The following is a 16,302-nucleotide window of genomic DNA, read 5'->3' on the forward strand; positions in this document are numbered from 1 at the left end:
TTTAGAACCTTGTCTTTTAAAACATTTTTTAATGCTTATTTATTTTTTGAGAGAGACAGAGACAGAGAGACAGAGCACAAGCAGGGGAGAGGCAAGAAAGAAGGAGACACAGAATCTGAAGCAGGCTGTCAGCCTGAGCTGTCAGCACAGAGCCCGACATGGGGCTTGAACTCACTAACTGTGAGATCATGACCTGAGCCGAAGTCGGACTCTTAACTAACTGAGCCAACCAGGTGCCCACTTTTTTAGAGTGCAAACCAGCAAATTCATAGTCTATTTCACAGTTTCCTCATATTTAAATTCAAGTGATGCACTTTGGCGGGAATACCAGATATAATGTTGTATCCTTCTCAGTGCATCCGCTCAGGAAGCATGTAATATTGATTTGTCCCTTTGCTGATGATAACTTGAGCCACTTGGTTAGGTGATGTCTGTCAGGGTCTATAGAGTACTGTAAAGGTAAGCTTTTCTCTTAATAATTAATGAAAAACTGATGGAGGTGATTAAGGGAGACTATGTGGCAATCTTATATTCCTCAACAAACTTTTATCCACTTGCTTTAGTATCCATTAATGATTCTTGCTACATTGGTTTTTATTGTGATGTTGCCAAATGATCATATTTTAACTCATCCATTCTTCCTACTCTGTCATTACTTATTAGCCCCATTTCACTGTTTTCAAGTACATATTGTAATACCTGTAATTCTGTTCCTCCATGAATCACTGACTTCCTGTGTTCATTATACTAAATTATTAAGAATTAGAACGTCCAGTTAGAATTAGGTACTTTATTTTTTAAAAAGTAATTTCCCTATAAAGGTAACTACAGAGTTACTTAAATGAGTATAGCTGATAACATGTTACATTCGTTTCAGATGTGCAACTTAGTGATTTGACAAGTTTATACATTATGCTGTGTTCACTGTAAGTATAGCTACCATCTGTCCCATTACATCCCTATTGTAACATCATTTACTACTGAATGAGAGAATATATTTGCAAATGATATATCTGATAAGGGTTAATATCCAAAATATTAAGATATAAGTTATCTTTATAGAACTTACACAACTCAACACCAAAAAAAACCCCAATATAGTTAAAAAATGGACACAAGATCTGAATAGACATTTTTCCTAAGAAGACATACAAGTGGCCAACAGACACATGGAAAGTTGCTCAACATCACTCATCAGGGAAATGCAAATCAAAACCACAATATTATCTCACACCTATTAGAATGGCTAAACTCTAGAATTAGGTACTTTAACCTGAAGTGAAGAAACCTGTCAGACAAACATTTTGACATATCTGAAGTGGGACAAATCTGTGTCTCAACGGTTGGGAGACCATCTTGCTGCAGGTTCCTCATACAGGAAGGAGGGACCCATGTGATGGAGAGGCCTGGGCACCTGCTCATGGTTCTGTCTGACTATACATGGGGTATATGAGGGTAACCTAAGAGAGTACAAGAAACTGTGTAAAATGTCAAATCACTGAGTGAGAGAAAAGGTCTGCTGCCCAAATGGTTGAAAAGAGAGCCATATGAGAAAGGTAAATTTTGAAAATTGACTAACCTGTTTAACCACCAAGTCATTGAAGCCTATACTAATAAAATTATCATATAAATGACCTACAGTAAATGCATGAGAGAACTGGACTTCAACATAAAACTTCATGCCAAAGAATATTTGTGACTCTGGGTCACATGATGAGCTCAAAAATGTTTCTTTAATAAAGGCTTGACTTGTTTGGGTCAGCTTGTGTTCATTGCAAAAAAATACCTGTATTTGCCACTTTTAGTGGTTTTTCATGCTGCTATTTATAGACTAACTTAAAGATTCTTAAAATGGTGACTAAGCAGTATGGCATTCAATATTCTTTTCAATTTTATTTTCAAGTAAAAGTTCCTTTTTAAAGTATATAGTTTGTAAACCTCTTGCTTTGTACTTTTCTGACCTTTTTATCTCACTCTTTCATAGGTACTTCCTATTTAACAGACATTGTGTGGTGGGCAGGCACAATTGCAAGTAAGTACCCAGTGTGGTGAACAGTTTGATGTGCTTTCTTTCTTAAGATCAGTCATTCCTCTAGCAGGACTGCAGAGGTTGGAATGAGTGTGGCTGCATTCTTTGGACTGTGGACCAGGGTGGGAGTCACGGTTGGGAGGAGGTAGAGGGTCCTACTTCCTGCAGTAAGCCCTGAATTTAGTCCAGGTCAGACTGTCCTGGTTCCAAAGAAATTAAAATAGCTCCTGCTTACTCATCTGTAGTCAGGCTGTTGGCACTTGGTGAAATTTCTTGTTTTGTCGAACGTAATTGGTTTTACAAAGGAGAGTTTCTTCAATCAGACTGATAAAAGAGGTCGCATGCAGAGGTTATGTGCTATCATATAAAAATTAATAGGATTAGAATTCAGAACCCTAAATATATAAAGAAAAATTATACTATAAAATTCAACAATATTATGAGGTTTATTTGTCACACATTGCCTTTCAGGCAAGATGTTACCTAGCAGATATTATTTCCTTTTATTGAGGAGCTCATCTTTAAGCTCTCTTAGTATAGCCCTGAATGCAGTCCTATGCAGGCAGTTGTGTTTCTACCTGGTATATCAGCAGCGTGTCACTGTGGCCCAGTGGTCTATACTGGAGTTAAGTCCCAAGCCATTGAAGGGGCTCAAGAAATTCTACGCGATTAGTTGTAAAACAAGGATGTGTTAAGGGGAAAGTGGAAATATACGCTGTTGCGCCTACTGTCAATCACTGCCATTTAGTTTGGGAAATTCCACAGAGGAAACTAGTCTTCCAGTTTGGGTCAGTGACACTCTGGGGCCTGCTCTCCCCTGCCTTCAGGACCCTTAATTATGCAATAATGCCCCACATTTGCTTCCTTACAAGTAATAGAGAAGAAATAGCCCTTTCAGAACAGCTCCTTGCCCAATTAAACTCTGATCATTGCTGAAAGAGAGCTGTAATTGCAAGTGGTATCCTTGTGATTCTCTTGACAGTGGCTGTTGGCCAGATTGGAAACTTCCTGGCTTACACGGCGGTCCCCACAGTCCTGGTGACTCCACTGGGTGCCCTTGGAGTGCCGTTTGGGTGAGAGCTGGGAGTCTGTGTTTTTGTTTTTAACATGTAGTTTAAAAAAAAAAACTTTCTATTTTAATTGTCTCTATAATAGTAAAAGCAAAATTGTAACTAATTGTAACTTCAGTATTCTACTCTGTATGGTTTAATTTTATCCTTTCAATTTTGTTTTGTGAATTATTAACCTTTCTCATAGAAATTTGCTTTGGTATATTTCAGACCCTAATTTATGTGTGGACATCAGTAAGTATGATCCTATCATTCTTCTGGTCTTTGCCCTGGAAGACTTAGAGACTAGAGTCTTCCTGCTGCCTTGACAAGTGATTCTGAGAAATCATTAAGCAAAACTAGTCAGTTACTGTTTTATCTGGGTAGCTAGAATCCTCTACCAGACACTGGACAATTCTCCCACTCCACCCTGGAAAATTATGGAGTTGGAACAAATGACACATGGGCACCAATGGGTGTAAAATAGAGTTCATGACTCATAACAATCTATAGCACATGGATCCCCACACCTAGGAGAAGGGTTTCTCTTTGGTCCAGAGGGAAATGAGGGAGGTGGGACTTTGGGTTTTTATTGTTAGAAAGTGAGTGGGATGGAGGTTCCCACACTCAGGTGGGGCTTGTGTGGTTTGAAATTTCTGCCAGTGCCAGGGACTGAGGACACCAAAGGTCTAAGGGTATGAGCAGGCTTTCTTATCAGGTTGCCCAGATGTGGGGCAAAGGGAAAAAGGTAGGACTGGGGGCTCGAAGGCTGCCAGCCAGCATGCATTACAAGTAGAGTCTTTTTATTACATTGGCATACCTAAAAAAATGATTTTATGAAACATTTATTAAATAGCTTAATACATATCCTCCTGTGAACCTATTTATATTCCGTTTTACCTTTGGAGAAGTTATTAATAAACAGAGATATAATAGAAGAGAAATAAAATCCAAGTTTCTAACTCATTTATTTATTGGTATTCTGCTGCATTCCAGACAGACTCTCAGAGAAGGGTGTCTTATGATTACATTTAAATTGTACTTTAAAGTTAATTAGGCTTTAAAATTCTGTAGGCTGAAAGCACAAACGTGTTTTCTAGAGGTTAACTTTGGAAATGTGTTTGTAGGATGTGGCTGTTATCCCAAAAGGCTAATATCGCATGTGGCTTGATGTTGCTTTGTGTCTGGATGGCCCTTAAGAGCTTGGATTGCATGAATGGTGCTCACTTTGGGGAATCACTGCTCCAACTTCCTAGAGCCCAACCTCACTCTGATTTGTTCTCCTGAAAAAAAAAATCAGGCAAATAATCAGACCCTGGAATCTTTGCACATTGCACATTTAATATGCATATATTAAAATACCTTGCTTAGGGGCGCCTGGGTGGCGCAGTCGGTTAAGCGTCCGACTTCAGCCAGGTCACGATCTCGCGGTCCGTGAGTTCGAGCCCCGCCTCAGGCTCTGGGCTGATGGCTCAGAGCCTGGAGCCTGTCTCCGATTCTGTGTCTCCCTCTCTCTCTGCCCCTCCCCCGTTCATGCTCTGTCTCTCTCTGTCCCCAAAATAAATAAATGTTGAAAAAAAAATTTAATAAAAAAAAAAATACCTTGCTTAATTAAGACCCAAAGAACTGTTTCTGTGGACTTTAGCAGTTATTAAGTCACCTCACCAGAAATGTTCACTTCTCCAAATCTTCAGGAGATAGACTAGAAATAGAATACAGAGCCCCAAAATAGGTCCACTTTTCTCTGTAATGACTCAGTGTATGATAATCATAACAACATAGTACTTTTAAAAGAAGTTTAGGGTGCCTGGGGCTCTCAGTCAGTTAAGAGTTCAACTTGGGCTCAGGTCATGATCTCACAGCTTGTGAGTTCAAGCTCTGTGTCGGGCTCTGTGCTGACAGCTCAGAGCCTGGAGCCTGCTTCAGATTCTCTGTCTCCCTCTCTCTGTGCCCCTCCCCGACTCACATGCGCGCGTGATCTCTCTCGCTCTCTCTCTCTCTCTCTCAAAATAAACATTAAAAAAATTATAAAAGAAGTTTAAAAACACTTTTTATTTGGAAATAATTTCCAAATTACATAAAAGTTACAAGATTAAGAATAATTAAAATTCAGGGTAGGGGGGTGTCTGGTTGGCTGAGTGTCTGACTCTTGATCTAAGCTCAGGTCTTTATCTCAGGGTTGTGAGTCTAAGCCCTGCCCTGGGCTCCATGCTGGGCTCCACGCTGGGTGTGGAGCCTACTTAAGAAAAAAAAAAAGAATAATCAAAACAGGTGATGGGTTAAATAAGTGATGGGGATTAAAGTGTGCCCTTTTGATGAGCACCAGGTGGAGTCTGTAAGTAGTTGAGACACTGTATTGTACACCTGAAACTAATACTACACTGTATGTTAACTGGAATTTAAATAAAAACTTTAAAACAAAAGAATAATCAAAACAACACTCATAACGCTCACCTAGACACGGCTATTGTTGCTATTTTATCCCTTTCGCTCTACCAGTTGCTTTCTCTGCATCAAGGTTTCTCAACCTCAATATTGTTGGCATTTGAGACCAGATCATTCGTTGTGAGGGCTGATTTGTACATTGTAGGGCGCTTATTAGTAGCATTGTGGACTCCACTGATCAGATGCCAATGGTACCCCTCCCCCCCCAAAATATATCCAGACACTGCAAATGTCCTTGGGGAGGAAGCAGATCATCCCTAGTTGAGAACCATTGTTCTATATGAATGTGGTGTTTCTTTGGTTTTTTATTTGTTTGTTTTGTGAGGTCTTTTTGATCCGCTAGAATACTATGTATTCTATCATGATTCTTCACCTTTAAACACATCAGTTTGTATTTCATAACATGACAAATATTCTTTCCTAACATGACAAGTAACTTTATTTATTTATTTTGAGAGAGACAGAGACAGCGTGAGTGGATGAGGGGCAGGTAGGGAGACAGAGAATTCCAAGCAGGCTCTACACTGTGAGCATGGAGCCCAATGTGGGGCTTGAACTCATGAAACCATGAGATCATGACCTGAGCCAAAACCAAGAGTCAGAACCTTAACTGACTGAGCCACCCAGGCACCCCACAAATATTCTTTAATAACTATAGTACAATGATCAATTTCAATAAATTTAACATTGTAATACATGTGTCTAATCTGCCTTCCGTATTCCAATTTTGTTAATTGTCCCCTTATACCCTTATTTTATACTATTATTCTTTATACCTTTATTTTTACCATTTATACCATTATTTTTATACCATTGTTTTTCATTTGTGCCATCATTTTTCCTCCTAGCACAGGATCTAGTCTAGTATTGGAAACTGCATTTAACAGTCATGTCTCTAGTCTAAAAGAGAGAGGGGTTTTTTTTTCCTTTAAATTATATTGGGAAAACTGGTAAGCAATTTGTAGGAACATCAATTTAAATCATAGAACCATCAAAATAAGTGAATAAAGCATTATATACTGGATGGCCATCAAGTGTGGAAATAGAGGCAAATACAACATTGAATGGTTTGTTGATACTATTGCAGTGCATGACTCATGTGAATTATGTGATATATTGAAGTATGTCATCCTGCTCAGTAGTGCAGAGTTCAGCGTTCGGTGTAAAGCTGTGGCAAATCCAATGAGTTAATGTACCCAGTAATCCATTACATATAGCTGTAGACATTTTCTGTCTCTGATTTTTACTGAATAAGTTTGCATCTTTACTTTAGCACAACCCATAGTATGTGTGATGGAGGTTTAATCTGTAAAAGAGGAGGGGAAAAAAAGTTAGCTATATTTCCATGATTTATGGCCCATGGATAAGAAAAATTTTATTTTTACAACTTGAAAAAAAGAGTATCTTTCAGATGTTGAAAGGATAAGAAGTGTCTAAAGTTTGAAGTAATAAAAATGAAAAGTTTAACTTACTACAATAAAAAATAAAATGGAAAAAGATTTAAGTTAAATATGTCAGTAATTAAAGCTATGATATAAGGGATTTTTTGAAAAAAATTTTAATGTTTAATTTTGAGAGAGAGAGAGAGAGAGAGAGAGAGAGAGAGCGTGAGTGGGGGAAGGGCAGAGAGAACACTCCACCCAACAGTAGAATTCACATTTTCCCAAGTATATATATGGAACATTTTCTGGCATAGACCATATGCTAGGCAATAAAAATAATCATCAATAAATGTGAAAGTATTGAAACCATACAGAATACTTTCTCTGATTGCAATAGAATGAAATCAGAAAGCAAAATCACTGAAATAAATGAAATAGAGAACAGAAATACAACAGTGAAAAGCAGCAAAACCCAAAGGTTGTTCTTTAAAAAGATCAACAAATTGATAACCCTTCAGCTAGATTGACAAAGACTGAAATTACTAAAATCAGAAACAAAAGAGGGATATTGCCACCAGCTCTACAGAAATAGAAAAATTATAAGCAAATAAACAACAGTATGTCAACAAATTAGATAACTTAGATGAATTGGTCACATTTCTAGAAAGACTCAAACTACTGAAAATGTTTTAAGAATAGAAAATCTGAATAGACTTACAGCAAGTAAAGAGATTGAATTAGTAATATAAAAACTTCCAACAAAGAAAAATTCAAGTAGCGGTGGTTTCACTTGAGGTGAGTACTTTCAAGCATTTAGAGAAGAATTAATAGAATTCTTTACAAACTTTTCCCAAAAATAGGAGAGATGGGAACCCTTCCCAACTCAGTCTATAAGGCAATATTACCCTGGTAAGAAAACCAAAGAAATCAGAAAAGAAAACTGTAAACCATTCTCTTATTAACGTATATGCAGATATCCTCAACAAAACACTAGCTAATTTAAATTCAGCAATATATAAAAAGGATTATACAGTATGACCAAGTGGGATTTATCTCAAGAATGCAAGATAGATTTAGCATCAGTGTAAATTAGTTAATACACCTCATCAATAGAATAAATACATGTCAATAGACATAGCAAAATCCTTTTATAAAATTCAGTACCCCTTCATGATGAAAACAATCAATATGCTAGAAACAGAGGGTAACTTCCTAACCTGGCGAAGGACCTCTGTGAATCCCCACCCCCCACCCTCAGCTAACATCATATTTAATGGTTAAAGACTGGATGATTTCCCCCTTAGATCAGGAAAAAGCCATCTACTTTTGCCACTTACATTCAGCATTGTACTAAAGGTTCTAGCCACTGTAGCTGGGCAAGCAAATTGAGTGAACAAAAATGAATTAAAAGACACTTGGATTGGAAAGGAAGGTGTCAAACTATCTCTGTTAGCAGAGGACATGATCTTATGTATGGAAAATCCTAAGGACCTGCTAAGAAACTGTTAGAACTAATAAACAAGTTCAGCAAGGTTGCTGTATATATGCTCAATATAAAAAATTAATTGTATCTGTATATAGTAGCAGTGGGCAAGCCAAAAATGAAAATTAAGGAAACAATTCAGTTATAAAATAGTACCAAAACAAACAAATACTTAAGAATACATTTTTATTTTTATTAAAAAAATTTTTTTAGCTTTTTTTTTTTTGAGAGAAAGAGAGACAGAGTGCAAGTAGGAGAGGGCAGAGAGAGAGGGAGAATCTGAGCTATTAGCACAGAGCCTGATGCACAGGGCCCAGACCCACTGCTTGTGAGATCATGACCTGAACTGAAGTCAGACGCTTAACCAACTGAGCCACCCAGGTGCCCCCATCCATTTTTCTTTCAAGTCCATTGAGCATCATCATGACCACCACTTTGAATTCCTTATCAGGTAGATTGTTTATCTACATTTCATTTAATTATTTTCATGAGGTTTTTCTTATTCCTTTGTTTGGAGCGTATTTATATGTCTCCTCATTTTGTTTGGCTTTCTGTGTTTGTTTCTATGAATTAGGTGAAACAGTATGTCTCCTGGTCGTTATTTATTTGTTTGTTTATATTTTTTAAAATTTATCCTCAAGTTAGTTAACATACAGTGTAGGACAGTTAGTGAAGAAGTGGGCACAGGCCTGGTGTCCTGGGGTGTTGATGCAGGGTGTGCCTTTGTGGGTCAGCTTGAGTTGATGTGGCTGATGGTTGGTGATCCAGGGGGTTCCGCATCAGGGCTACCTAGAGCTGAAGTAGATGCATGCTGGGGGTTTTCTGGGAGCTTTGTACCTGTGCTGCCTTGGTGAGATGGCTAGAGTTGTAGTGGGAGCACTTCAGGGGAGTCCCAGTGTCCACCATACTGGGGCGGTGTTAGTGGGATGGCTGGAGCTTGAGCAGGAATCAGTATGGGGGCCTCCTTGTGGAGACAGAGCCCTTATAGGCATCATTCTAGGGACTGCCTTGGGGCATATGCTGGGGTTGGTGTGAGCTAGAGGCCTGGTGCTCATTGAGGTGACATGCCAGCTCAGGCACCTGCACCCTACTCCGATCTGTGGTTTCAAGGTGGAAGGTGAACATAACAGTGGTGCTGACAAGTACCTCTGAACCTGGAGAGAGTTCCAGCAGTTTCTCTATTACTTGGCAAGTGCTACAGGCTTATTTCACTTCAATTCTAGTTTCCCTTTAAGCCATAGCTTTTTTTTTCTGTGTCCTAGGGCAGGTGAATATGCATGCAGGTAGGTCCCCTAGTGCTATTCCTTCCCACTATAGTTGTAGCATCAGGGGTGGGGTTTCCATGTTTACCATGCCTCTGTCTCTTTTGCCAGTTGCTGTGTGGTCCCTCTATCCTTTGTTGTGCAAAAGCTATTCAGTCAACCCTCAGTTCTTCAGGAGGAATTGCTTTGTATATAGGTGTAGATTTGCTGTGTCCCTGGAAGGATATGAGTTCAGGGTCTTTCCATGTTACCATCTTGAACCCTCTGAAAACTACAAGATTTTGATGAAAGAAATTGAAGACATGTACAAATGGAAAGAAATCTCATATTCATGGGCTGGAATAATTAATATTGTTTAAATGTTGATACTATGCAAAACCATCTATAGATTAAGTGCAGTCCTTATCAGAATTTTAATGGCTTTTTTCACAGATACAGAAATATAATCCTAAAATGTATATGGAACTACAAAGGTCTGCAAAAGCCAAAGCAACCTTGAGAATGAAAGAAAAATTTGGAGGCATCACACTTTCAGACTGCAAACTAGAATATAAAGCTAGTAATCACAACAGTATGTTATTGGCATGAAAATAGTAATCATGACAGTATGGTATTGGCCATTCCACAGACCAGTTGAACAGCAATGAGAGCCCCAAAATAAGCCCTTACATATATGGTCAACTAACATTGACAAGGGAATCAAGTGGAGAGGGAAAAGGATAGTTTCTTCCATTAATCGTGTTCAGAAAATAGGATAACCACATGCACAAGTGTGAAATTGGACCGCTTTCTTACACCACTCACAAAATTTAAAACATATTCAGGACTTAAACATAAGACCTGAAACCATAAAATTTCTAGAAGTAAACATAGGGGGGAAGCTCCTTGACATTGGTCTTAGCAATTATTTTTTGGATACAAACTAAAACACAACAAAAGCAAAAATTAATAAGTGGGACTACATGAAACTAAAAAGCTTCTGCACAGCAAAAGAAACAAAATGAAAAGACAGCCAACAGAATGGGAGAATATATATTGCAAATCGTGTATCTAATAAGGGGTTAATATCCAAAAAGTATAAAGAACTATAACTCAATAGCAAACACAAACAATATGATTTAAAAATTTGCAGAGAATATGAATAGACATTTTTCCAAGGAATATGTACAAATGGCCAACGGTTACAAGAAAGTGCTTGACAGAACTAACACTAGGGAAATGTAAATCAAATCAATAGTAAGATATCCCCTCCCTCCTGTTAGAAATACTATTATCAAAAACAAACAAACAAACAAAAAACTACGAGGTAACAAGTATTAGGAAGGGCATTAAAAAAAGGGAACACTGGTGTTTTATTGGCGGTAATGTCAATTGGTATAGCCACTATGGAAAACAGTGTGGAGGTTCCTCAAAAAACTAGCAATAGAACTAGCACATGATGCAGCAGCCCCACTGCTGGGTATATATCCAAAGGAAATGAAAACAAGATCTCAAAGAGCTGTCTGCACTGCCATGTTCATTGCAGCATTGTTCACAATAGTTAGGTATGCAAACAAACTAAATGTCCATCAATGAATGAATGGATAAAAAAAAGACGTGATATATTATTGAAAAAGAAAGGAAAATCACTATAAGGAAAATTCTGCTATTTATAAAAACATGAATGTACTTCAGGGCATTATGCTAAGTGAAATAAGTTAGTGGAAGACTAATACTATAGATATCATTGATATATGGAATCTAAAAAAAACTGAACTCATGGAAACAGAAGGTAGATAAACAATCAATGGGTCAACCAGGAAATCAAGGAAGAAATAAAACAGTACTACATGGAAACAAATGAAAGTTACAACACAATGGCCCAAAACTTTTGGGATGCAGCAAAAGTGGTCCTAAGAGGTAGGTAGGTAGCAATACAGGCCAACCTCAAGAAGCAAAAGAAAAAAAAAATCCCAAATAAAAAACCTAACCTTACACCTAAAGGAGCTAGAAAAAGAACAACAAATTAGGCCTAAAGCCATCAGAAGGAAGGAAATAATAAAGATAGAGCAGAAATAAATGATATAAAAACTAAAAAACGAGGGGCGCCTGGGTGGCGCAGTCGGTTAAGCGTCCGACTTCAGCCAGGTCACGATCTCGCAGTCCGTGAGTTCGAGCCCCGCGTCAGGCTCTGGGCTGATGGCTCAGAGCCTGGAGCCTGTTTCCGATTCTGTGTCTCCCTCTCTCTCTGCCCCTCCCCCGCTCATGTTCTGTCTCTCTCTGTCCCAAATATAAATAAATGTTGAAAAAAAAAAAAAAACTGAGCAGATCAGTGAAACCAGCTTTTTCTTTGAAAAAATTACACACCCAAACCATAAAATACCTAGGAATAAATCTAACCAAAGAGGTGAAAGATCTGTCCACTGAAAACTATAGAAAGCTTATGAAAGAAATTGAAGAAGACACAAAGAAATGGAAAAATATTCCATGCTCCATGATAGGAAGAACAAATATTGCTAAAATGTCAATACTACCCAAAGCAATCTACATATTCAATGCAATACCTATCAAAATAACACCAGCATTCTTCACAGAGCTAGAACAAATAATCCTAAAATTTGTATGGAACCAGAAAAGACCCTGAATAGCCAAAGCCATCTTGAAAAAGAAACCAAAACGGGAGGCATCACAATCCTGGACTTCAAGCTGTATTACAAAGCTGTAATCATCAAGACAGTATGGTACTGGCAGAAAAACAGAAGCTCAGATCAATGGAACAGAATAGAGAACCCAGAAATAGACCCACAAATGTATGGCCAACTAATCTTTGACAAAGCAGGAAAGAATATCCGATGGAATAAAGACAGTCTGTTCAGCAAGTGGTGCTGGTAATACTGGTCAGTGACATCCAGAAGAATGAACCTGAACCACTTTCTTACACCATACACAAAAATAAACTCAAAATGGATGAAAGACCAAAACGTAAGACAGGAAGCCATCAAAATCCTCAAGGAGAAAGCAGGCAAAAACCTCTTTGATCTTGGCCGCAGCAACTTCTTACTCAACACGTCTCCAGAAGCAAGGGAAACAAAAGCAAAAATGAACTACTATAGGGACCTTATCAAGATATAAAGCTTCTGCACAGCGAAGGAAACAATCAGCAAAACTGAAGGGCAACTGACAGAATGGGAGAAGATATTTGCAAACAACATATCAGATAAAGGGTTAGTATCCAAGATCTATAAAGAATTTATAAAACTCAACACCCAAAAAACAAACAATCCAGTGAAGAAATGGGCAAAAGACATGAATAGACACTTCTCCAAAGAAGACGTCCAGATGGTTAACTGACACATGAAAAATGCTCATCACTCATCATCAGGGAAATACAAATCAAAACCACAATGAGATACCACATCACACCTGTCAGAATGGATAACATTAACAATCCCAACAACAACAGATGTTGGCAAGGATGCAGAGAAAGAGGATCTCTTTACACTGCTGGTGGGAATGCAAGCTGGTGCAGCCACTCCAGAAAACATTATGGAGGTTCCTCAAAAAATTAAAAATAGAACTACCTTATGACCCAGCAGTTGCACTGCTAGGTATTTATCCAAGGGGTACAGGTATGCTGTTTCGAAGGGACACATGCACCCCCTTTATAGCAGCACTATCAACATAGGCAAAGTATGGAAAGAGCCCAAATGTCCATCAATGGATGAATGGATAAAGAAGATGTAGTATATATATACAATGGAGTATTACTTTGCAATAAAAATGAATGAAATCTTGCCATTTGCAACTATGTGGATGGAACTAGAGGGTATTATGCTAAGCGAAATTAGAGAAAGACAAATATCACTTCACTCATATAACGACTTTAAGATACAAAACAGAAAGGAAGGGAAGGGAAACAAAAACAATATAAAAACAGGGATTGGGACGAAACATAAGAGATTCATAAATATGGAGAACAAACAGAGGGTTACTGGAGGTGGTGTGGGAGGGGGGGATGGGCTAAATGGGTAAGGGGCATTAAGGAATCTACTCCTGAAATCATTGTTGCACTATATACTATCTAACTTGGATGTAAATTTAAAAAATAAATTAAATAAAAAATAATTTAAAAAATTACAATTGGTAAGCCCCTAGCCAGTCATCAAAGAGTAAAGAGAAAGGACCCAAATAAAGAAAATCACAAATGGGAGAGGAGAAACAACCAACACCACAGAAATACAAACAATCATAAGAGAATATTATGAAAAACTATATGCTGGTTAAGATGGCAGAGGAGTAGGGCAGCCTTATGATTGCTTCCTCCTGCAAACAGCTAGATAAATATCAAATCATTCTGAACATCCAAGAAATCAGTCAAAAGTCTTAGAAAACAAAGCTTCTCGTCTACAAACAGAACAAACAACCCATGGAGGTAGGAACTGCAGAGAGTTGACTTTTGGGAGAAAAGAGGCTCTGCTGATGCGGGGAGGGAGCCCTGATTGCAGAGAGGTAAGTTGGGGGGGGGCATAAAAATGTGCAGGGGATTGCAAATGAAACTGTTCCCCAAAACCGTTGACACGGAAAAAGAAGAGGGTTTCCATACCACCAGGTTTTTATAAATGGCAGAGTGCAAGGACACCTGGGTGGCTCAGTCAGTTGAGCATCTGACCATTGATTTCAGCTCAGATCATATTCCCAGGGTTGTGGGATTAAGCCCCATGTTGGCTGTGCACTTAGAGTGGAGCCTGCTTAAGATTCTTTCTCTCTCTCTCTGCTCCTCTCCCTGGCTTGTGTGTGTGTGCTTTCTCTTTCTAAAAATTAAAAATAATTTAAAAATAAATAAACAGCACAGAATCTGAAACTTTGGAATTCAGTGCCTGGTGGTGCTCTGGTAAGGAAGCAGGGCAGAGCCCAAGGCGCAGGCAGCATGGTCTGAGGATCCCCTTCATTGCACGGGGAGAAGTGGCTCCCCTGCTTGGAGTGCATTTGGAAGCGGTGATAGGGCCTCTTCATGCACAAAAGACCTTGTGGGGTGGCCCTGTTCACCAGTATAGGAACAAAGGTGTCAGCTGAGGGCAGCATACCCTAGTGCCCCTTGTGTTTTGTGGTTTACCATAAACTTCAGGCCACTTCTGCTGCACAGTTCTGTTTTCTGTAAAAAGCTGGTACCAGCCACAGTGTGTCAAGAACCTCCCTCAGGATTAGGCAGTGGGTTCAAGCAGTGCATTGTCTGAAGTGTGAGGTTTTGAAACACAGCTGCACCTGAGGTATAAAACACAAGATTGCCATGCCTAGGCAAGCGGATAGCCTGGTCAAGGACACCAGGGACAGAGCAGAGGGGATCATTTGTGTGTCTGTGAGGGCTGGAACTTTCTGCTTCAGAGACTAGAGAAGGGGATGAAACCATTTTTACCCATAGCCCACTACCACTAATCAACCTCAGTGAGCTAAACAGCACCACCAAGCAGAGAACAGACACATTACACCAAGCTCCACTCCCCCCCCCCCCCCCCCCCGGATCCTCCAGGCACATCTCCACTAGGGCAAATATACCTCAGAATGAGAGCAGCAGGCCACTCTCCCAGAAGACCAACACAACTCCCTCTCATGCACTAAGTCTGCTGATCACAGAGTGCTGCAAAGTGTCAGCTCTAGGGGAAACTGGATCTGGCTTTTTGTTTTTTCTTTCTTTTTTTTTTTTTCTAGAATATAGAAAAGGCAGATTTTTAAAAAAAATTTTACTTTTTTTCTCTCAAGCTTCTCTTAACAAGCAGACCAAAACACACCTAGGATCTAGCATCCTTTTTTTTTCTAATTTTTATTTTATTTTATTATTATGTTTTTTCCTCCAAAATGACAAGACAGAGGAATTTGCCCCAAAAGAAACAACATGAAGAAATGACAGCCAGGGATTCAATTAATACAGATATAAGTAAGATATCTGAGGTAGGATTTAAAAAATCATAGAAGACTAGAGAATCCCTTACTGCAGAGATAAGAGATTAAATTTAGGCCAAAAATAAAAACGCTATAACTAAGATGCAGACCCAAATGGATTGCATAACAGAAAGGACGCATGAAGCAGAGAAAGGAATTAGTGATATAAAAGATAAAAATATGGAAAATAATGATTCTGAAAAGAAGATGGAAACAAAGGTAATGGATCACGAAGACAGACTTACGGAACTCCGTGACTTTTGTATCATAAGAGTCTCAGAAGATGAAGAGAGAAAAAAAGGGGCAGAAGGTTTATGTGAGCAAATTATAGCTGAAAACTTCCCTAATCTGGGGAAGAGCATAGACATCAAAATCCAAGAAATGCAGAGACCTCCCATTAAATTCAACAAAAACTGGCCATCGCCAAAGTATATCATGGACAAATTCACAAAATACATCAAGGAAAGAATCCTGAAAGCATCAACAGAAAAAAAAATCCTTAACCTACAAGAGAAGACAGATCAGGTTCACAGCAGATATGTCCACAGAAACTTGGCTGGCCAAGAAGGAGTGGCAGGATATATTCAAACATGCTGAAAAGGAAAAATATGCAATCAAGAATACTTTATCCAGACGAAACTCTTTGGGCGGCAGCAATGGCGGCTGCATTGGATTCAATTCGGTTGCAGCGTTGCATGGTGTTGCCAGCACACAGCGCCTTGCTGATCTTCCTGCA

General features: G+C 38.8%; 1 protein-coding gene across 1 annotated transcript in view; it reads left to right on the forward strand.

Moving 5' to 3' along the window:
* Positions 1 to 16,302, forward strand: part of NIPA1 (NIPA magnesium transporter 1) — a 96,081-nt gene that overhangs the window by 37,997 nt on the left and 41,782 nt on the right. Inside the window, exons 2-3 of the mRNA XM_023255034.2 lie at positions 1,985 to 2,032; positions 3,012 to 3,102. Coding sequence (XP_023110802.1) covers positions 1,985 to 2,032; positions 3,012 to 3,102 — 139 coding nt within the window. The remainder of the gene's footprint in view (positions 1 to 1,984; positions 2,033 to 3,011; positions 3,103 to 16,302) is intronic.

This window comes from Felis catus, chromosome B3 (assembly GCF_018350175.1).
Source record: "Felis catus isolate Fca126 chromosome B3, F.catus_Fca126_mat1.0, whole genome shotgun sequence".
NCBI classification, from domain to species: domain Eukaryota; kingdom Metazoa; phylum Chordata; class Mammalia; order Carnivora; family Felidae; genus Felis; species Felis catus.